Source organism: Cyprinus carpio, chromosome A23 (assembly GCF_018340385.1).
Source record: "Cyprinus carpio isolate SPL01 chromosome A23, ASM1834038v1, whole genome shotgun sequence".
Lineage (NCBI taxonomy): Eukaryota > Metazoa > Chordata > Actinopteri > Cypriniformes > Cyprinidae > Cyprinus > Cyprinus carpio.
The window spans coordinates 4,236,535-4,257,596 of record NC_056594.1 but is presented as its reverse complement, the minus strand read 5'-3'; the positions used below and the strand labels follow the sequence as shown (position 1 = coordinate 4,257,596).

Below are 21,062 nucleotides of genomic sequence, written 5' to 3'. Positions count from 1 at the left end.
CTCCACTGCAAATTTGGAGTCTCTAAGCTAATCCCTCTAATGCCACCAACTGTCCAAATTTGCATTCATGTTTATGCTAAAAACTTTTGAACTGTAAGGTCTAGAAGGAAAATTCTAGTAAATTTTCCTCTGGATCCTTGGCTCATTTTAAAATGTAAAAATCGTAAGGTCTAGCTTTTTCGCTATTTTTGAATAGTTAAAAAAACCTACTTTTTCGAACTTGTCCTAGACAGTTTGTCTGATTTTCACCAAAATTGGCTCAGATCATCTTCAGACCATGCTGGCAAAAAGTTATGGAATTCATGTTGATTAGTCAAACTGTTCTCGAAAAACGCCCAAACGAATATGAAGAAAAGCACATACAAATGCATGTGAGGCTATATCGCCGCAACAGTTTACCGTATTAAGACCAAACTTGGTGTGTATTATAATAACCATGACCTGAGACTATCTGCAGTTCCGTTGCAGCGCCACCTGGTGGTCTGAAGATATGAAAAATGGCTATTTCTGCTAATAACTTTTGAATGGTTTGACCAAAAATCACAAAACTGGTCTTTTTAGATTCGGTGTGGCATGCCGAGTTGAACCATATGCATTACATTACGAAACTCAGTATGTGTCTTCAGCACCACACCCTCAAAAAACTACTTTTCAATCACACTATATAAAACCTTAAACTATATCTAATAAAAATACAATCTACTTTTCAAGCGAACCGTAGAGATCGTGATCTTTTATGTCCTCATAATAATGTTAAAACTACAGCAATGACTGCTTATTAGATGACTGTGGCTGGTCAAATTATATCTCTATCATGTGTCTTTCATGCGTGGCGATGTATTTAAAAAACAACACATCGTGAGCTAGCAGTAGTACTGCGATGAATCGAATTTTTAGCTTCAGTTTCGATTTGTGCCGCAAGCTGTAAGCTGCAATCATTTCAAGCTGTAGGCTTTTGCCTCTCCTAAACTTAATGTATGTTCCTGTGGCTCAGTGGTAGAGCATTGCATTAGCAGTGCAAATGATTGTGAGTTCAATTCCCAGGGAACACACAAACTGGTAAAATAGATAAAAAATGTATAGCCTGAATGCACAGTAAGTCGCTTTGGATATAAGCGTCTGCTAAATGCATAAATGTAAATGTCTGCTAAAATGCATAAATGTAATTTCCAAATCAGTCCAATCATGCAATGTGACTGTCGTACAATGCAGTCTACTGTGAACAAGCTTTATTTTAAAAAAAGTTATTAAAAGTGCTTTAAATGCGAAAAAGTGACTCTTGAATGAATCACTTTAAAACTTTACTAAGAATTAACATATATTTGATTCATACAGTGATGCAGTGTTTAAAGTTTAACTCAGGCTTTAATGTAAATTTTGGTTGTTCGATGCAATACTGTTTTAAATTGTTCAAATAGGTAAGTCATAGGCTTGTTCCGCTCTGGATATTCTCAATAGTACATCTCAAAATTGGGAAGATTGCAGTTAAAGTTATAAAGAAATTTACAAAAATGCTAATAAGCTTTAAGTTAATAGAGCTATTGTAATGAAACTGGTCTCATTAAAGTTGTTTTTTTATGCGGAGAACATAGATACCGATATTGCCATGGTCAGCTAAACTTCCTGTCCACCATTTTAATTCATGTTGAAAACCTACTTTTTTTTTTTTTCAAACTCCTCCAAGACCGTTGGTCCGATTTTCACCAAATTTGACTCAGATCATCTTCAGACCATGCTGGCAAAATGTTATGGATTTCGTGTGGATATAAGAAACAGTTATCATTTAAAGCATCAACAAATTTCCTGGAATGATGCCAAACTGTGTCTGAGGCTGTATCTCTGCAAAGCTTTGACATATTGACACCAAACTTTTTATGTGCCGTTGTCACCTCACCCTGACCATGCCACATCAGTTTGGTCAAAGTGCCACCTATTGGTCAAAAGTAATAAACCATTCATTAACCACTAATAAATAAATTTCCTAAAAAGATAACTTTTGATTCAGTTAGCCTATTGGAACTGGTCTCAAAATATTCCTTGGGTCTTGCCGAGAAAATGCATACCAATTTTGCCATAGTTGGCTGAACTTCCTGTCCGCCATTTTGATTTATGTTGAAAACCTACTTTTTCAAACTCCTCCAAGATTGTTGGTCTGATTTTCACAAAAATCGAGTCAGATTATCTTCAGACTGTGCTTGGACTGCAGTTATATCTGATCAAATGCGCATTATTATTCTTAAGCTTGGGTTAAACTAATTAATTTTACTTTGTTGGAACAGCAGCTACGCTAATTATGTCTCTATTTGTTTCTCTGTTTTGCCACGGGATTTACACAAGCTCCAGTCTGGATCCAGAACACCTGAGAAGAGATGATGCCAACCCCTCAGAGGACCTCAGATGATGCTAACCCAGAGACCACATACAGAACTACCACATTCTGCTATAAGTTTGATGGCATCATATAATAATTGCTGTTAATAGTGTTCATCGTCTATTTGATAACGTCTTTAATTGATTTTTCCGTACATTTCTGCCATATGCACATAAACTGATCACCACTGATAAGCTACTACTAAATATTGTAGAAACGTAATTTTCTGTAAAGTTGCTTTGCAACGATTTGTATCGTTAAAAGCACTATACAAATATACTTGAATTTAACTGAATTGTGCTAACAAAAAGTTATGGATTTCATGTTGATAGACAAAACCATTTTTGCATGGTGCCGCAACAAATTGGAGGCATGATGGCAAACTATGTCTGAGGCTGTATCTTTGCAAAGCTTTGACATATTGACACCAAATTTTGTGTGTGCCATTTTCAACTCACACAGAATACACCACATTGATTTGATAACAGCGCCATCTATTGGTCAAACGTGATTTTAAATCACCATTAAATCATATTTAATAATGGTTGTATTTATGATTTTTCAGCCATTTTGACTAAAATCATTTTAAAATGGCTTCAAATACTAATGCAGTTGATCTGATGCTTGCTAAAAACTTAGAATTCTAACTTTTTTTTTCTCAGAATTGTGACATTATTTATTGAAATTCAGACATTTTGCCTCAGAATTGCAACTTTGTATCTCGCAACTGCGAGTTATAAACTTAGAATTCTAACTTTTGCAGAATTTAGAGTTTGTATCTCACAATTCAGTTTTTTTTCTCAGAATTGTGACTTTATATCTAGCAATTGTGAATTATTAATCATGAGATGTAAATGTGCAATTGCAAGAAAAACGCCCAAATTGTGAGATAAAAAGTTGCAATTACTTTTTTTTATATTTTTATTCCATGGCAGAAAAAAAAAAAAAATAATAATAATACAATTTTCGAGTTGTAAATTTGTTTAAATGACTTCTGAAGCTTTGGTTATGCATTTCCTATCTTATTACTTTGGGTGTAGTTTGCTCCGTTTAAAATCTTCATTGGTAAGCGAGTTTACCAGTTCTTAAGAATAACATCTACAATGCATTATGCACTGTACTATAAAAACAGTTTGACAGTTGCATTATTCTAAACTCTAGTTGCATTATCTATTCTATTTTACCAGTTCTTAAGAATAACATCCACAATGCATTATGTGCTGTACTATAAAAACAGTTTGACAGTTGCATTATTCTAAACTCTAGTTGTATTATCTATTCTATTTGCAGTGCTGTTTTTTCTTTCCCTTTTGATTTTACAAACTGAGCGCCAATCAAAATTATTTTCTGCGGTAATGGTAATGATAGTGAATAATAAGTGAATAACTGTGTCTTGCACAATGGTGCAGTAACTCTTTCACTTTGATCCAGCGGGGCACAGAGTTCTTGGGATTCAGTTACAAAAATGATCAAGATGCAGAAAATGAAAGAAAATCTGAGGCACAGGAAAGGACTTGCATAAAGTATAAGTGAGTACATTGCTAGAAGGCAATCAGTTTGTTTTAAACAAACATTTTTGGAACAAAATGAACCAAACTGTACCAACAGCCTTCTTATTTTAATAAACTGTTTCAAATCATAATACAGAAGACTGCTGAGTTCTGAGTGTGAGTGCTGATAATTCACAAATGGTGTGCTTTACATATCTACTGCAAATGAAAGACAAAGCTTAAAGAGTGACGGAAATTTTTAAGATGGGGAAAAGGGAAAAAAAATACGCACAAAAAAAGACTTTGATAGTGCATTGATAAGGCAATCAGTTTGCTTCTGAAACTATGGTTTCCTTTCACTATCCCATCAAACTCTGCCAATGAAAGAGAGAGAGAGAGAGAGAGAGAGAGATAATGTCAATGTATGTCTGTCCACGTTTTATCTGTCTACATTATTGTACATTTTGTCAACAATATCATGCATTATTTAACAAGCAAATACAATTTTGAAAAGGCATATATTTCACATGCCATCAAATTATATTTTACATTTTAGTGTCTATCCAAACATGCAAAACTGCATAAGGTGTGCCCAGGTTTCTTAGTATCACCTAGATAATATTAGTTAGTTTTGAATTAGTTTTTACTTTAATTTTAGTTAAAGTTTTTGTCATTTAATTTTTTTTTTAACATATCAATAATTTTTATTCATTTTTATTTTAGTTTTAGTTATTTTAGTACATCAAGCCTTGGCAGCTAGCTGAAATAAAATGACAGGTGTTTTTTTTTTTTTTTTTTTTTTTTTTTAATTAACTTAAACTTGCTTGTTTTATGGCTTCATTTCTATGTAAACTATAACTACCCGGATGTGTATCTTTTACTTCTAAGTAAGAACGTAAATGGCTTAACCCTATTTTTTTCCATTGACAGTGCAACTGAACTCTTTCCCTGGAATCACACTGCCACCTCTGTTTGATTCAAGTAATCTTAAATCATTGATTTACTGTTCATATGACCATGCACACAATCTTTTATATCCCTTTCATATTCTAATGTGATGTGTTTCTCTGGCAACTGGCCTTTAACACCCCTCTGTTAATGAGAGACTTTACTGTAACTCATTAACTTTAACCCTCAAATGTATGATACAGTATGTTAATTTATAATATCACTAGGCAGCAATACCCTGAAACTGTGAGATTCTGATTTATATGAATATAACAGAATACATACAGACACATTTTCAATGTCAAAGAAAGTTAAAAGTTAATAAGTATTGACACATTTAGCATAAATGCGCAAAATCATTTCCAAGCAATTACACTGTGATGCATTGAAACACAAAACCTTCATATAATTTAATGTTTCAATTCAAATTTATTCATAAAATCTGACACCATTCTTGACGCACTTATCTGGAAAAAACAAAAAACAAAAGCCGGTCTGATCAAAGTTAAACTACAAAATGCTATAATCTCATAAAAAATTACCCTGTAGCAGATTGTATCTAGTATCTTGCATTAATACACACATTATATATTTTACACCATATCCTTTTAAAAGCTGTCATTCAATGAAGCATAATAAAACCCCCTCATTTCTTGGGCAACGTGTACAGAACAAACGCCAAACACAGAGCGACAGAGCTCATTGTTAGGTATTACTCTGTAATGTTTTTGCATAAACAAAATACTCTTGGTTTAAGAATATACACACACAGGGAACAAAATGAGCAAAACTGTTCCACCAGCCTTCTTCTCCACAACAGCCACCAGCTTGTTTTAAAAAAACTGCTGAGTTCTGAGTGTGCTAATTCACAAACGCTATGCCTTAATATCTACTGAAAAGGAAATGCAGTGCTAAAAGGCTGAATATTACAATCATGCTCAAGTCAAATTATAACCTAAAATGAAAACCAAAAATATACATCATATCTAAATGAATAAAAGGCTGTCGTGCAAAAAATACCACTCTTTATTACTGTAATATATCTGGAAACACAATGAACTTAGCTAACGAATAAAGTTTAAAATTCAAATAATATACATGATATTTCACAACAGAAAGTCAATTTGTTATGTTTCATTTCTTGGCTGACAGAGTAATGAGAATTGTGTGTTTATTTTGTGAGATTCGTGTGTGTTTACTTATTTAAATGATAAATAATATATATCACATATATAAATAATAAATAAGAAAAAAAGCCAATATATTTAGTCGTTAAGGATAAATGTGACTTGGACATGTACAGTATCTGATTTTGTGAGATTCACTGAACAATGACTAAAAAAAAATTTGGCTTGAAAATGGGGATGGAAAAACGGGAATCATGAAACAGCCTAATGTTAATAATGTTAATAAACTTGCTTGTAATCCATTCATTAAAGAAAAACACATTATTTGATTAAATTTCCATTGCGTCCCTAAAGATTTTTAATGCACTCCTAAATTTTTCGCATGAGGAGCACGTGTTCCGTGAGTCAAGGTCTGCCTATATCAAATTCAACAAAAACTGCCAACACTACTACTTTATCAATTATGAAAAGTCCATCTAAAAATGATTAATTCCAATTTAGCAATACTGTATACTTCTAAAGTCAATTTGTTATGTTCATTTCTTTGCTGAATATCAAAATATTTATAAGTTACGTGGAGAATAGGCAATCATAAATCAGTTTTGTCAAGCAGTACAGTATATAGAAATCATGCACATAGTGTGTGAGACTTTACCATTCTTTTGTGGCTTGCCGTCATGCTGGAGCCACTAGATTTGAAGAGTGTGCCGTTCATATTTGTAGGTGAGAACTGGAATTTAGGTTCACTGTATTCTGTCATCGATGCCGGAGCTACAGAAGATGAAAAAAAGTTCGAGAAAATGCTAAAGCGAAATGCATGCTAATGTCTAGCTACAGAAGATGAAAAAAAGTTACAAATTACATAATTACAATAATTCACTATTGTCTACACTAGCTAATTAAACATGGTACCTTTAGTAAATGTCTAGTACACCAGTTGAGCTTTGTTTGTTTGTAGGGCCGAAAATCTCTAAGTATATATAAATATGCCTATAATAATAAAAAAAAAAAAAAACAATAAAATTATTATTATAAATACTAAAAAATAAAAAAAACCAAAAATTTAAGAAAAAAATCTAAAAAAAAAAAATATAATCATTTAATTTGATCTTTTATTTTAATAAAAAAAATCTAGAAACATCTAATTTAAAAATACAAATCAAAATATAAAAATATAAAGCTACAATAATAAAGTCAATTTCAAACCTAAAATATTAATTTTAAAGCGTTAAAACACCAAATGTTTATTTTAATAAACTCAATTTGAAACACTAGACATTTATTATAATAATCGCATTAAGCCATATCATGAGTTTGGTTTTATTCTGATCAATTATGCAGCACTATCCAAATGTCTCACTTACTGTATATGCAATAGAACTTTAATTTTCAAAAAAAAAAAAAAAAAATTGATAATCATGTCACTCTGCTAACAGAGTACATATACGATAGTTATTTATATATATATATATATAAACTACAAAAATAACTTCCTAATTCTTGTTCAAGTATACATGCAGTTCTTTGAGAAACTGCATATATTCTTGAAAGATTCTTTTGTTACATCAAATAACTATTTAAGTCAATACGTAAAAAACTTATATACAGCATTTAAAATGCACTCTTTCTTTTGAATATTAATGATTTTTATAATGTTCATTTTTATGTTTTGTTTTTATCAGCAACCCACATTCAGATAGGCTGAAATATCTTTAAACTTCATATATTTACAATAAAATACAATAAAAGTACAATAAAACGCAATCTGCAACTGTGTTGAACAAGACATATTATTAAGTTGGCTTGTCTTATTATTCTCTTAGAAAAAAAAAAAAAAAAAAAAACACTGGGGTATTAAATGCAACTAAATTAAATGCAAATCAGCAAACTTCTGAACTAGACAGCGCGTCGCTTCTAAACACTGGCTGGATCCCAATATTACGTCTGTGTCTCAAAGCTTATAGTGAGTGGCCTACCAAGAGAGCATAAGCTCACAAAATGATGCAGAGCTACAGTATATTCCTGGCTAATGACTGTTTAACAGTAGCAGTTCTACGATTTTTACAATTAAATGGAGTGAGTCTGTATACTGTTTTAAATACGTGAACTATTGTGAAGTACTTAAATGCAAAAAATAAAAATAAATAAATAAATTAAAAAAATAAAAGTTTAAATAATCTTTTTTTCATGCTTTAAAGAAGTACACATATTATACTACAGCACATGTAAAGTACTGGATTATTTATCTTATTACACATTACATTTAAATTTAATATATTTAAATTTAAATGAAGTAAAATGCAACATCATCTTTACAAATGTGTAATATATATATATATATATATACATACACACATACACACACACACACACACACACACATATACACATACAAGACATCGTTTTCAATAGAATGGCATTAAAGCATATTTTAGTTGATCATAAACGCTTGTCAGTACATTCAGCAGTGCACTTAAACCATATTTCAAAGACAATGGAAGTATGATGAATAGAATATTAAGTATTATGCAATTACACGTAAAGATACTTTAATGGTTCTAAAAGCTTTCTAAGGTTCAGCTAATTGCAATTAATAACTTTTTTACTGAAATAGATTTCCATTAAATTGTTCGATAAATAACATGTATTAAATGTTTGAAAACATTACATTCAGTTCACATTTAAGTATATTCTTTTAAAGTACATAATTTATTTACTAATTTCTCTTCAAGCATGCTAAAGCGCATTTCTTTTTCACAAAGGAAAGTTTGTTCGGTTGCAGTTTTCATTGTCGTGTTTTTTGTTATACAAGATTTTTTATTTATTTAGTTTTTGTTAACCTTTGTGTATTTGTTGTTGAGTGTTTACAAATCATACTAAAAGTTCACTAGAGATAAATAAATAAATAAAAAATAGTGTTGCATGCCCAAAGGGATAAACAATCAACACTGCTTAATAAATAACTAGACAATTCCCAATTGTTTATTAAAAACTACTATTATTATTTCTACACCACAATGTTTAATTGCTACATGCAAGTTAGAGTATGCTCATACTTGCTTCCAGCCAAATGGAACATTAATAAATGATGATGATGTCAAAACACAACTAATCTATATCCCACAATGCATGATATGATTATTTTTACAGTAATTAGTTATGAAACAGTGACCTTTAATTTACTGACTTCACTGGAAACATTCTTGATTGTATAATTAAATGTTTCACTGCAACATACTGTAATGTATTTAGGATGCGCGCAGCATTTAGGGACAAACTGTGAGTATGTCAGCCCCAAAAATGAAGTCTATGTATGCTTCTTGTTCACGAGACACACCACTGTTAAAAACTCTTATGTCTGAGATATTGATTACAAAAAAAAAAAAAAAGAATGCAGCTTTGCCATAAAGACCTGCTTGAACTTGCTAATGAAACATGTTTTAAGATACTGCCAAACAAGCATCCGTGCCAGGGAAGGTTTTTATTATTATTATTATTATTTTTATTATATTATTTTATTTTTTATTTTTTTAAAGCTGTAATATGTATTTCACGCTATCTTACTGGCATTATAACTAACGCATGTGTGCATATAAACAGCGCACTTACATGTTGGCGACGGAATGGAGTCTTTCTTGACCATCTTCGACTTGTTTCTCTTAATGGACTTCACCTGCTCCAGCACGCGCTGCTGCCCCGTCCGCTGCATTTTGTCGCTCGGCAGCACCAGAGAGGTGTCGTCCGTCGAGACGGTGGCCAGAGTCGAGCGAATCGGTTCGACAGTCATCGCTGCTCTCAGTGGTTCTTCCAAACCCGACAGGCTGTGCTGCGACAACACGAGTCTCCCGAGCGGCTACGGGATATAGTGAGAGCTTGTGCGCTTCAGTGGAGATTTGGGGACCACACCTAAGGTCACGCCCACTCGATGTGTCGCGCAGCGGACCAATCACAGGCCCACAGTCACATTTAAACCTGTCAATTACCTGGCGTTTCCTAGCAACCCGGTTTCCTACCTGGCATTGTGTGATAGTTGTCTGTGAATTAAAGAATTGTGGTTCAACTATTTCTGCCTATCTATAGAAACATGTTTGTTATATTCATGAAAGTGTGATATGCTGTTATTGGATAGTGTCATGTTCACATGCTCCAGTGTGGATGATGGGACTCTGACATCACACTAAAGTGACAGATCTTGCAGGCAACACTCCTATAAAGTCTGACATTCACTTAGCCTGCCACACAACAACACAGTATAACTCTACACACTTCAGTGAATAACAGTGCATCACCGTCCATGACACAGTCTACTTTAATGATCAAACACAGAAAGGGCTGCAACTCTATATTATAATCAGCCCTTCTTTTACAGCCACACCCGGAAATTTTTTTTTTTTTTTTTCTTGTACTGGATTGTTATATAACAAAAGGGTTAATATGTTAATTATTTTGTTTTAAATAGTATTGCTATGGCAATGGTTTCCCAAACTACTTCACTATCATAAAAACCTACTAGAAGCCAAAATCTTTACTTGTGTTAATTGCTATTGGAGTCTGGTGTAGCATTACTAAGCTTGGCATAAAATATCAATTACTCCCACAGTATGAAATGCTAAAATAGATAAATAAATAATAATAATAATAATAATAACTATAACAATATTTATTTATTTATTTATTTATTTTTGTATAATTATTATGCATTGATTTATGACCTCATAGTAGACTTCAAATTTAATGAAAATGAAAGTTGTTGTTACTGACTGTTTGGAATTTCTTTGGAACAAAATGAAAGCTAAAAATAAAAATAGCTTGCTAACCACAGAAAACAAATGCAGACTAAAAGGCTACAGACTATTTACACTCAGAAACTGTTATTGTTCACTCTTCAGTTCCACAAACCAGATATTAATTCATCACACAAATTTAATTTCATAACAATGTCTGAATATTTGTTTTAACATAACCTTTTTTTTGTTTGTTTGTTTTTTTGTAAAGATTTTACCTCTATGGTAAATATTCCATTCAATAAAAGAATGGATCTTAAATCTTAAACCAGGACAGGCTCTTACAGGTCAGGTTTATATATATATATATATATATATATAGATAGATAGATCTAAAAAAAAATATTATTATTATTTTTTTTTTTCACAATTTATGCTCTTGCACACAAGAACAAGAGCACTACCTTGTGGAAAGGGAGGGAATTAAGACAGTTAATACAGTTAATATGAAAATGCTTCAGAACAGTGATTTATTTATTCATGATTATGATGAAATGACATTCAAACAGTGTTTATTGGTTGCCTAAAATGTGGTCTAGTAATACTTCAACATCAAACATTTAAAAAAAAATTACTTAACTCTCTTTTGAGTTTCATTAAAATATCAGCAAGCACACAGTTTGGAGTGTCTTTACAGGCATAGACAAGCACAGAATTAAATAACTTCCCTCAAGGAAATAAACAGGGCTTTCCATTCAAGTGTTGAAGATTTTCAGATTGTTGAAATGCAAAAGAGCAGCAGCTCTGTGATGATTAATCTGTCTATTCACTGAGTTGAGGTAGTTATAACCTCAGAGCACTGATCTCAGATCAGCTCTTCAAGTTATATCCTAACAGCTATTATGTAACACTGATCTACAGTAACCTGATCCAGGACCAGCTCTTACAGGTCAGGTTTATTCCTCCCGTTTAAAAGGACTCAGCGGCTGGAGCTCTGGAGAACCATCTGAGGATGGGGATCCAGAGAGCCGACATCCTGTCAGTTTAGTCTGGAGGTCATTAGAAGTCAGCATCATCTGGTCATCAGTCTCTTTCAGGACTTTGATGTGTGTGGTGAAGAGCAGGTAGAGCATAGCTCCAGAGAGGAGCAGGCTCATGCACACAGCTCCCAGAAGCCCCAGCGTGCTGAAGGAGCAGAAGCAGGGCAGGAAGGCCATAGCCAGTGGCAACAGCAGTAAGAGGAGGCCGCTGAACATAAGATACGTGGCTTTGTCCCGCAGGGCCTCTGTCTGACACAGACCTTCCTTCACCACCGCACGCGCCTCTGCCACCACGTCCATCTGCTCAGATACAGCAAGTGCTGGAGGAAGATAGATAATCATATTACAAATGTCAACATTATTTCACAATATTACTGTTTTACTGTATTTTTGATCAGATAAATGTAGCCTCTGTGAGCATAAGAGACATAAGAAACCTCAACATCACCACTATAATAGGGAAATATAAAAATTATATTAGAGCTAAAGAACTTTAAAGGGATACTCCACCCCAAAATGAAAGTTTTGTCATTAATCACATAACCCCATGTCGTTCCAAACCCATAAAAGCTTCTTTCGTCTTCGGAACACAATTTAAGATATTTTGGATGAAAACCGGGAGGCCTGTGACTATACCATAGACTGCCAAATAAATAACAGTGTCAAGGTCCAGAAAAGATATGAAAGTCTTCGTCAGAATACTCCATCTGACATCAGACGTGCAATCTGGGTTATATGAAGTGACAGGAACACTTTTTGTAAGTGTAGAAAACAAATAACAAGTCCTTTGTCAACAGTCTCCTCTGTGTCTCTCCATATAACTGTATGCTGTGTATGCTCTTCTGTATCATCCACGCCACAAGGATGCGCTGTTTTCTTTCAAATCAAAGCTAAATACAGATAGAAACAGCGCATCCTTGTGGCGCAGCCGATACAGAAGAGGAGACGATACACAGAGGAGACTACTGACAAAGGAATTGTTGAATAAAGTCATTATTTTTGTTTTCTCCAGTTACAAAAAAGTGTTCCCGTCGCTTCATATAATCCAGATTGCACATCTGATGGCAGATGGAGTATTCTAATGACAACTTTCATACCTTTTCTGGACCTTGACAGTGTAAGTTACTTGGCAGTCTATGGGACAGTCACAGGCCTCCCGGTTTTCATCCAAAATATCTTAAATTGTGTTCCGTAGACGAACAAAGCTTTTATGGGTTTGGAACGACATGGAGGTAAGTGATTAATGACAAAATTTTCATTTTGGGGTGGAGTATCCCTTTAAAGTTGCATGTTATTGTGCAACCCAAGCCATACAATATCATACCATCTTCTACCAGCGATTAAGAGCTGTCATGAGAGAGCATTACAGCAGGTTTTCCTTGGTTATACTGAACTGCTCATTTATGCTGTTCTAAGCACTTTGAAGCCATACCAGTATGTGAGTCCTCACCGTTGCTTGATCCATGCTGTCTGCTGTCCTCCGAGTGCAGCAGGGCCAGTTCAGCAGTCAGAGCCTCATGGTCAGAATAAGGATAGGGTTTATTAGCCACTGGACCCTTGGTGGTGGAAAGAGACTCACATTTCATGCTCACTTTCTGAGAGCCCTGCACAAGAAAAAGAGAAACACAAACACTAATGTTGAGTATGTCATATGGAAAAGAGCAGCGTGAAAACTTTAAAAGTTTGTGGTTTGAAAGAAGTCTTTTCAAAAATACTGTAAAAACAGTAATATTGTGAAATATTATTATAATTCTAAATAATTGTTCTCTGATGTAATATATTATAAAATGTAATGTATTCTTATGACACAAATCTAAATTTTCAGCATCAATACTTAAGTCTTCAGTGTTACATGATACATTAAAAATTATGCTGATTTGCTGCTCAAGAAACATATTCATATTATTATCAACAGTTCAGCTGTGTGAAAACCATAATACATTTAATTTTAGGATTCTTTGATGAATAGAGGGTTCAAAAGAAGAGTAATTATTTGAAATAGAAATCTTTCCTAACATTATAAACATCTTTACTGTCACTTTTGATCACTTTAATGCATCCTTGCTGAATAAAAGTATTAATTTCCTTAAAAAAAAAATGTACTGACCCCAAACTTTTGAATGTAGTTTATATATAAATATAGAATTTCTTTTGAGATTATTTTACCTTCATGAGAATGTAGTCAATCCTGATGCCCTTCTCGAAAGGAATAAGGTCTTGCTTCTTTGAGAAGTGATTGGCTGCTATTAGCGTGTGACCATCTTCACAGCCCTGCCGAGAGCAACACACAGTGACGATTCCAATAAAAACGGGACACACAAACTGAATAAACATGTAAAAGGAAGTGCGCTCACATCAAACGTGTCTGTTTCAGTGTAGCAGTCTCTCAGCCCAGTGTGGGATCTGAGGAGTCGGTTTCCCAGGTCCTGAGGGTGCATGTTCAGATCCCCTCCCAGAACTACCAGGTCTGCTCCACACGACGTATGACTAAATAGGCCATACAGTATGCGTTTACTAAAAGCATGTGACCTCCTTTCTCTACAACACACTTAGAAAACACACTTGTTCTTACCGCACAAACTGCAGTAGTTCCCACGACTGCACCATTCTGTGAGGCAGGTATTCATCTTGAGCCCTGGAGTACTCTGCATGTAACTGAAAGGAAATCAGTATCATTACTGAAGGTGCATCGTCTCCAGTTACTCATAAATAAACACACCTCGAGACCTATTAAAGTCAGATCAGACTTACATGAGTTACATAGACGTGTGCCTTTAATCCAAAAATGTCTACAATGACCAACCCAACTGCTTTGCCTCCAAACCAGTCGCCCTGGTGCAGCTGAGATGAACACACACACACACACACACACACACACACACACACACACACACACACACACACACACACACATATAAAAGTGAATGCAATTCTTGCTGTGCTAAAACTTTGTTACATGAATCATTGCCTCTACAAAATCTAGTCATATTATGTCCCTTGTGGACATACTTTTAAAAAGATCACTTATTACAGAAATAATACACTTTATAAGAATTAAAGTGCAAACTGAATGTAATGTTTTCAGACACTAAATTGCATGTTAATTTAAATTAAATGAAAATGTATTGCAGTTTAAATTCATATTACATGCAATTAGCTGAACTTTAAGTACAGGACTTATGTACATATTTATATATAATTTCATAATTCTATTGTATGTTGATTCATATGGTTGAAGTGTAATGATGAATGTACTGACAGGCATTTATGATAAACAACAATATACTTTAATGTCATTTCTATTGAAACTTGTATGTCATATATTTAAATATATTTGTAATAAAACATTTGTAATGATGTGTAAAAATGTGTATTTTAGTATTATTTTGAAATGTATTAACTTTAAATGTAATATTGAATAACAATACAATTAAAATTATACTTTATATGTGCTTTAGTATATTAGACAACACATCAACATAGGTGGACTTCAAAGCATTTCATTATGCATTTTAATTTAATTTATATTAAATAATCTGTATTTTTTTATATACTTATAAGTTTTGAAGTACACTACAAATGCACATTCAATACAATTACTAAAAGCAGATTGACCAATCTGCATTAAGTATGCAGAAATAATGTACCATATATGGGTAGCCGTTGAGAGAGTACTTGTAGAGCAGAGCGTCCTGGATCCTGTGTTTGGAGAACACAGCAAGCCCACTGCCAAAGACCCCACTGTAAAAACACCACATACTCTCAGATACTAGAACATACAGCTACAAAATAACATGTGCCTTTAAGTATCTCTTACTGTATATACATGCCAGCAATCACACAGCTGCACTCATTTCTCAAGTATCATTAGGGAGACTGAAGACAAAAGCCTTTTGTTTGACTAGGGTTATTATCTACTTTGAGTAGCCCTAGAAAACCTAATTTCTTTTCTTTTGAACATATTGGCAGTCATTTGTTTTGTGCGGATATAATAAAGGAATAGTTCACTCAAAAATTAATATTTCCTCACCCTCAGGGCACCCAATACGTAGATGAGATTGTTTCTTCATCTAAACAGGTTTAGCATTACATCACTTGCTCACTATTGATGGATTTGTTTATTGCAAGCATGCAGCTTTTCACAAGACATTAACTGATGGACTGGAGTGATGTGGATTACTTTTTTTATCACCTGTTTGGATTCTCATTCTGATGGCACCCATTCACTGCTGAGGATCCATTGGTGAGCAAGTGATGCAATGCTATTTCTCCAAATCTGTTCTGATTAAGAAACAAACTCATCTTGGATTTTACTTGGATCTATTTTTCTTGCCTCATAATGATAAGGATAAGATATAAAGGTCACCGAGAAGACTCAGAATATGATGGAATATTCAATCAAACGTCTCAAAAGAAGATTTTAAAGGGTTAGTTCACCCAAAAATTAGCCTGTGTTTTCCTCACCCCTGGAGCATCCGAGGTGTATATGACTTTCTTCTTTCAGACAAATCCAGTCAGAGTTATATTAAAAATTGTCCTGGCTATTCCAAGCTCTATCATTGCAGTCAGTGGGTGTTACAGTTGAGCAGTCCACAAGTCATCAAATAAAGCGCGCGCATCCATAATACAACGTTCCTCACACGGCTCGCGGGGGTGAATAAAGGTCTCCTGTAGTGAATCCATGCATTTTTGTAAGAAAAATATCCATATTTTTTAAACATAATAAACACTTTTCTCTCACCTCATATACCTAACACAATCCGAAGCAAAACCCATCAATTACACAGCACACAAACACAACACACTAGATAAGATAGTCTAGCAAAATAGCAAAATTATAGCAAAAGTGGCAACGCTTCCTTACTTTAGCAAAGGAAAACCAGTCTCCTCTTGGTTTATATCGAAATCCTCCAACATGTTTCTTTACAAAACCTTGGTTTGTACTTCTAATTTGAAAAAACTGGCGTTTTGTTTTGTTCTCTTTCTGCATTCGTCACTAACCTTGCAACGCCGATGTCTTACGTCATCTGCCGGAACGACTTCCACGTATCACAAATATCGGCAGTGAGAGAAAAGTTATTTGAAAAGTAGAAAAGTAAAATGAAAAGTTTATTATGTTTGAAATAGGGATATCTTACCCACAAAAACAAAATTTTATTATGAATGCGCGCTTTGTTCATAATAAAGTGTGAGGCACATTTTATTATGAATGCGCGCTTTATTTAACGATTTGTGCACTGTTCAACTGCAACACCCGCTGACTGCAATGATAGAGCTTGAAATAGCTAGGACAATTGTTAATATAACTCAGAATGGATTCATCTGAAAGAAGAAAGTCATATACACCTACTATATGATACCTTGCGGGTGAGTAAAACACAGGCTAATTTTCATTTTTGGGTGAAGTAACCCTTTAAGCTTCTTAAAGGGATGGTTTACCCGAAAATAATAAAAAGTCTTAATTTATTCACTTATTCAAGTTGTTCCAAAACCATATGATTTCAATCATGAAATACAAAAGAAGAACTTTTGAAGAATGTCTAACCTGCTATTTTCCATACAATGAAAGCAGACAGTGATGAAGGGACACCGAATGACTTTAGTTCTATGGTGTCTTGTAATCAAACGTGACACACCAAAATTGTTTGTTTGTTTGTTTTAGTAAACAACTTAAAGGGTTACTCCACCCCAAAATGAAAATTCTGTCATCAATCACTTACCCTCATGTCGTTCCACACCCTTAAAAGCTCCGTTCATCTTCGGAACACAATTTAAGATATTTTGGATGAAAACCGGGAGGCTTGTGATTGTCCCAAAAGTATGAAGACATTGTCAGAATAGTCCATCTGCCATCAGTGGTTCAACCATAACGTTATGAAGCGACGGTCACAAAACAGTAACAAGCTTCCCGGTCTTCATCCAAAATATCTTAAATTGTGTTCCGAAGATGAACGAAGCTTTTACGGGTTTGGAACAACATGGGGGTAAGTGATTAATGACAACATTTTCATTTTGGGGTGGAGTAACCCTTTAAATGTTGGTCTGTTCCTGACAGAATGCTTTACAATTTCTCCTTTTGTGTTTCCATGGAAGAAAAAACTAATCACACAGGTTTGGAAAGACACAGGGGTGAGTAAATGATGACTGATTTTTCATTTTGTTTTTGGTTAACTATCCTTTTAAGTGGGGATTTAGTTTCCTGTCATTTCACCAGGATTCTTTTTCTCTCTGGAATGTGTGAGAGCGTTTAGCCACTTAATTGCTGATCAGAAGGTTTCAAAGTCTTTCTTTCAAAAACCCAATTGCTTTAAAGTATTCAAAGTCCCTCATGCCATGGCACATTCAAAGTCCCTCATGCCACGGCGAGTTGAACTGACCTCTTGAAATAGTGAGTGTAAGGATGAGAGGAGGACAGCTTTCTCTTCAGGAAAAGGAAATCTTTTTCACTCCATACCTAGAACATTGTTAAAGATACTAAGATCAGTAAAAATTAAGTTTATGTGTGTTTCTAGCAAGAATATATATATATATTGTTTATTTTCTTTTACTTAAGCTAAAACTTTAAATGGTAGTTCATAATGGTTTCCATAAAAATATAAAATCAGCAAATAAACACACAAATCAGCATATTAGAAAGATTTCTGAAGGATCATGTGACACTGAAGACTGGAGTAATGATGCTGAAAATTCAGCTTTACATCACAGAAATAAATTACATTTTAAAATATATTCAGAAAGTAATTTTAAATATTTTGCAATATAACTGTATTTTTGATCAAACAAATGCTGTCTGGTTGATCATGTGAGACTTCTTTCAAAAACATTAAACACTTTTATCAACCCCAAACGTTTTAACCAGCCACAACCACATATCTGTTTAAGACACAGTCTTCTTCATCCATCAGGGAAATGAACCAAAATGAAGTGCTAAAGCCACAAGGGCACTGAATTAATCCCTAAAGACAGTCAGAGGATAAGGGGGTTAAAAGTCTACAGTAAAACCCACTTCCTGTAACAGGGCAATGTCGTGCTGCTCTCGGCCCAGTAGTTCTCCAATCATCTCATACCGCTGTGTACAGAGTTGACTGAAGAATCGAATTCCCCTGGAAAACATGACACCACAGTCACTATTGTCTTGCGGTCTACCTCTAACCCACATACAAAACCCAAATAGCATTTATTGTGTACACATATGCAGTCATTATGCTCCACATATAAATATAGCTGACTTCATCATTTCACAGCTTCATCACATGCATGCTTATAATTAAACTGCTGTGTTATCTAAATCTGGGGAAGTATTAAAAACCACATTTTCTGTCTCAGCTACAATCACAGTCTGCATTATTGCGTCTTCTGGAACATATTGCTGACAGTGCTGCTGACAGAGGCCCTCACCGCATGTCATGTGACTGCTGAAGCTCTGTCTGCTCATGTGCTTTCACACTCATACTTATGCGAATACAACAACTAACACAGACTTCTACAAAACATATATATATATATATATATATATATATATATATATTAGGGGCTGTCAAATGATTAATCACGATTAATCACATCCAAAATAAAAGTTTTCTTTACATAATATATGTGTGTATACTGTGTATATTTATTATGTATATATAAATACACACACATGCATGTATATATTTAAGAAGAATATGTTATGTTTATATATTAAATATATTTATATATAATATTAAAATATAAGAATATAAATATATAAATGTATATACATGTAAATATTTTCTAATATATAATTTATGTGTGTGTATTTATATATACATAATAAATATACCCTGTACACATACATATATTATGTTAACAAAACTGTTATTTTGGATGTGATTAATCGTGATTAATCAAAATATGTAAGCTATATATATATATATATATATATATATATGCATACAATATATATATATATAAAAAAATAAAAAAACACAAACATGTCAGCACAAACACACAGTTTTTTACTTTTTAATATATTTATGTTTTGAATATTTTTGTCAAATATATCTAATGAAGTCTGTATGTTGGGTATGTCTAGAGTCGATTTCTAAAAGTTTTTCATATGTGCATTCAATGCAAAAGTTTTCTGGTCTCTTTAACAGTGTCTTAAGAATAAGGACTTCTTTTTTTTTTTTATCTAATAATAGAGAACAATTTCTAGCAATGCAATATTTTGGAGCTGAGCAATACTAGAAAAAAAAAATTGCATTCCAGTGCACAGTGAATAAATGTACAGTCCTTTATTTTTGAAGATTTCATAAACCAACGTAAATATTTCAGGGTTATACTGTTGACTAATGATAAAACCACAAAAAAAAAAGATATAAAAAAAAAAAAAATAACAAACCATATATATATATTATATCCTTATATATATATATATATTATATATATATATTATATATAGTATATATATATATATATATATATATAAACTAATAAAAACTGACAAAATTATTACATTTTAAACAAAAACTAATTCAAATTATAATTATAAATAGAAAATGAATAAATTAAACACTATATATTAATAATTGCCATGAGACTGTATATAAAGCCTTCAAAAATTAATTAAATAAATATAGAACGCTACATTTTCTCTAACATTAATTTTATAATTTACACTTCTAGGTGCTTTATTTTGCTAAAGCTTTGAGCTGGATGGATGAAAAAAATATATCTAAACAAATTACTAGATTATTTACTTACTGTAAAACCTGACGTGTGCAGCAAACTCATAAAATATTCATAAATAACTCAATAAATAAATGCAGCGAGCTACATTTCTACCTCATTTAAAGCATCGAATATCGTTCCGGAGCGCGTCTGATACAAACGCGTCTTTCGCGCGTCACTTTAACGCATTAGCATCATTTGAGCTCACCAGCAGTTGAGAGAGAAGACGCGCAGTGTTTCGGGCCGCTCTGCTGGCATGATGCCGCGCTGCTCGGGCTTCAGTTCGTCCGTCCTTCCGTCAGCGGAGAGCGCTTTAAAGCCCGCTCAGACCGGAGGCGGGGCTCCAAACTAATCCACCGAGCAGCCAAACTCAGTGACATCCAAAACCCTGCTGTTTATTCATTCCTTAAAGCTATTCACACTGACAGTCAGATTTTATCTTGATCTATAGTATCTCTTAGTTTAGCAAAATGGGTTCAAGCGTACTTTAAACTCTTAGTCCTGTAAATAATAGCCTACCTGCATGCGCCTGGAGCTCAGACCGATGCTCCGCCCTCTATCTGATTCTCTCTGACTGATCGATAACCATCATCGTCCCTTCAAATGACCTCAACTGTATCCAGTGCATCACCCAGCAGCACACAGCACAGTGCAGCTCATGCGCTACT

At 33.7% G+C, this 21,062-nt stretch overlaps 2 protein-coding genes across 4 annotated transcripts in view; both read right to left on the bottom strand.

Annotated features, from left to right (window-relative positions):
- The window catches only part of LOC109048626 (plakophilin-1-like), a 22,548-nt gene extending 12,720 nt beyond the window's left edge, over positions 1–9,828 (bottom strand). Inside the window, exons 1-2 of the mRNA XM_042712691.1 lie at positions 9,546–9,828; positions 6,592–6,707 (exon numbers count right to left, since the gene is read on the bottom strand). Of these exons, the coding sequence (XP_042568625.1) occupies positions 6,592–6,707; positions 9,546–9,723 (294 nt within the window). The 5' untranslated portion in view covers positions 9,724–9,828. The remainder of the gene's footprint in view (positions 1–6,591; positions 6,708–9,545) is intronic.
- A 1,337-nt stretch (positions 9,829–11,165) lies between these two features.
- Positions 11,166–21,062, bottom strand: LOC109062021 (sphingomyelin phosphodiesterase 2-like). Of its 3 annotated transcripts, XM_042712689.1 has the most exons (11): positions 20,914–21,062; positions 20,603–20,742; positions 18,707–18,803; positions 18,078–18,154; positions 15,348–15,441; positions 14,452–14,541; positions 14,273–14,355; positions 14,055–14,187; positions 13,867–13,971; positions 13,133–13,304; positions 11,166–12,020 (listed from the first exon to the last, which is right to left on the bottom strand). In XM_042712689.1, exons 2-11 carry the CDS (start codon positions 20,650–20,652, stop codon positions 11,617–11,619), a joined length of 1,305 nt encoding a protein of 434 aa, XP_042568623.1. In that variant the 5' UTR covers positions 20,653–20,742; positions 20,914–21,062; the 3' UTR covers positions 11,166–11,616. The 3 variants fall into 3 exon arrangements, with proteins under 3 accessions (XP_042568623.1, XP_042568621.1, XP_042568624.1); XM_042712687.1 differs by having other exon boundaries at positions 20,603–21,057; XM_042712690.1 differs by having other exon boundaries at positions 13,151–13,304; positions 20,603–21,054.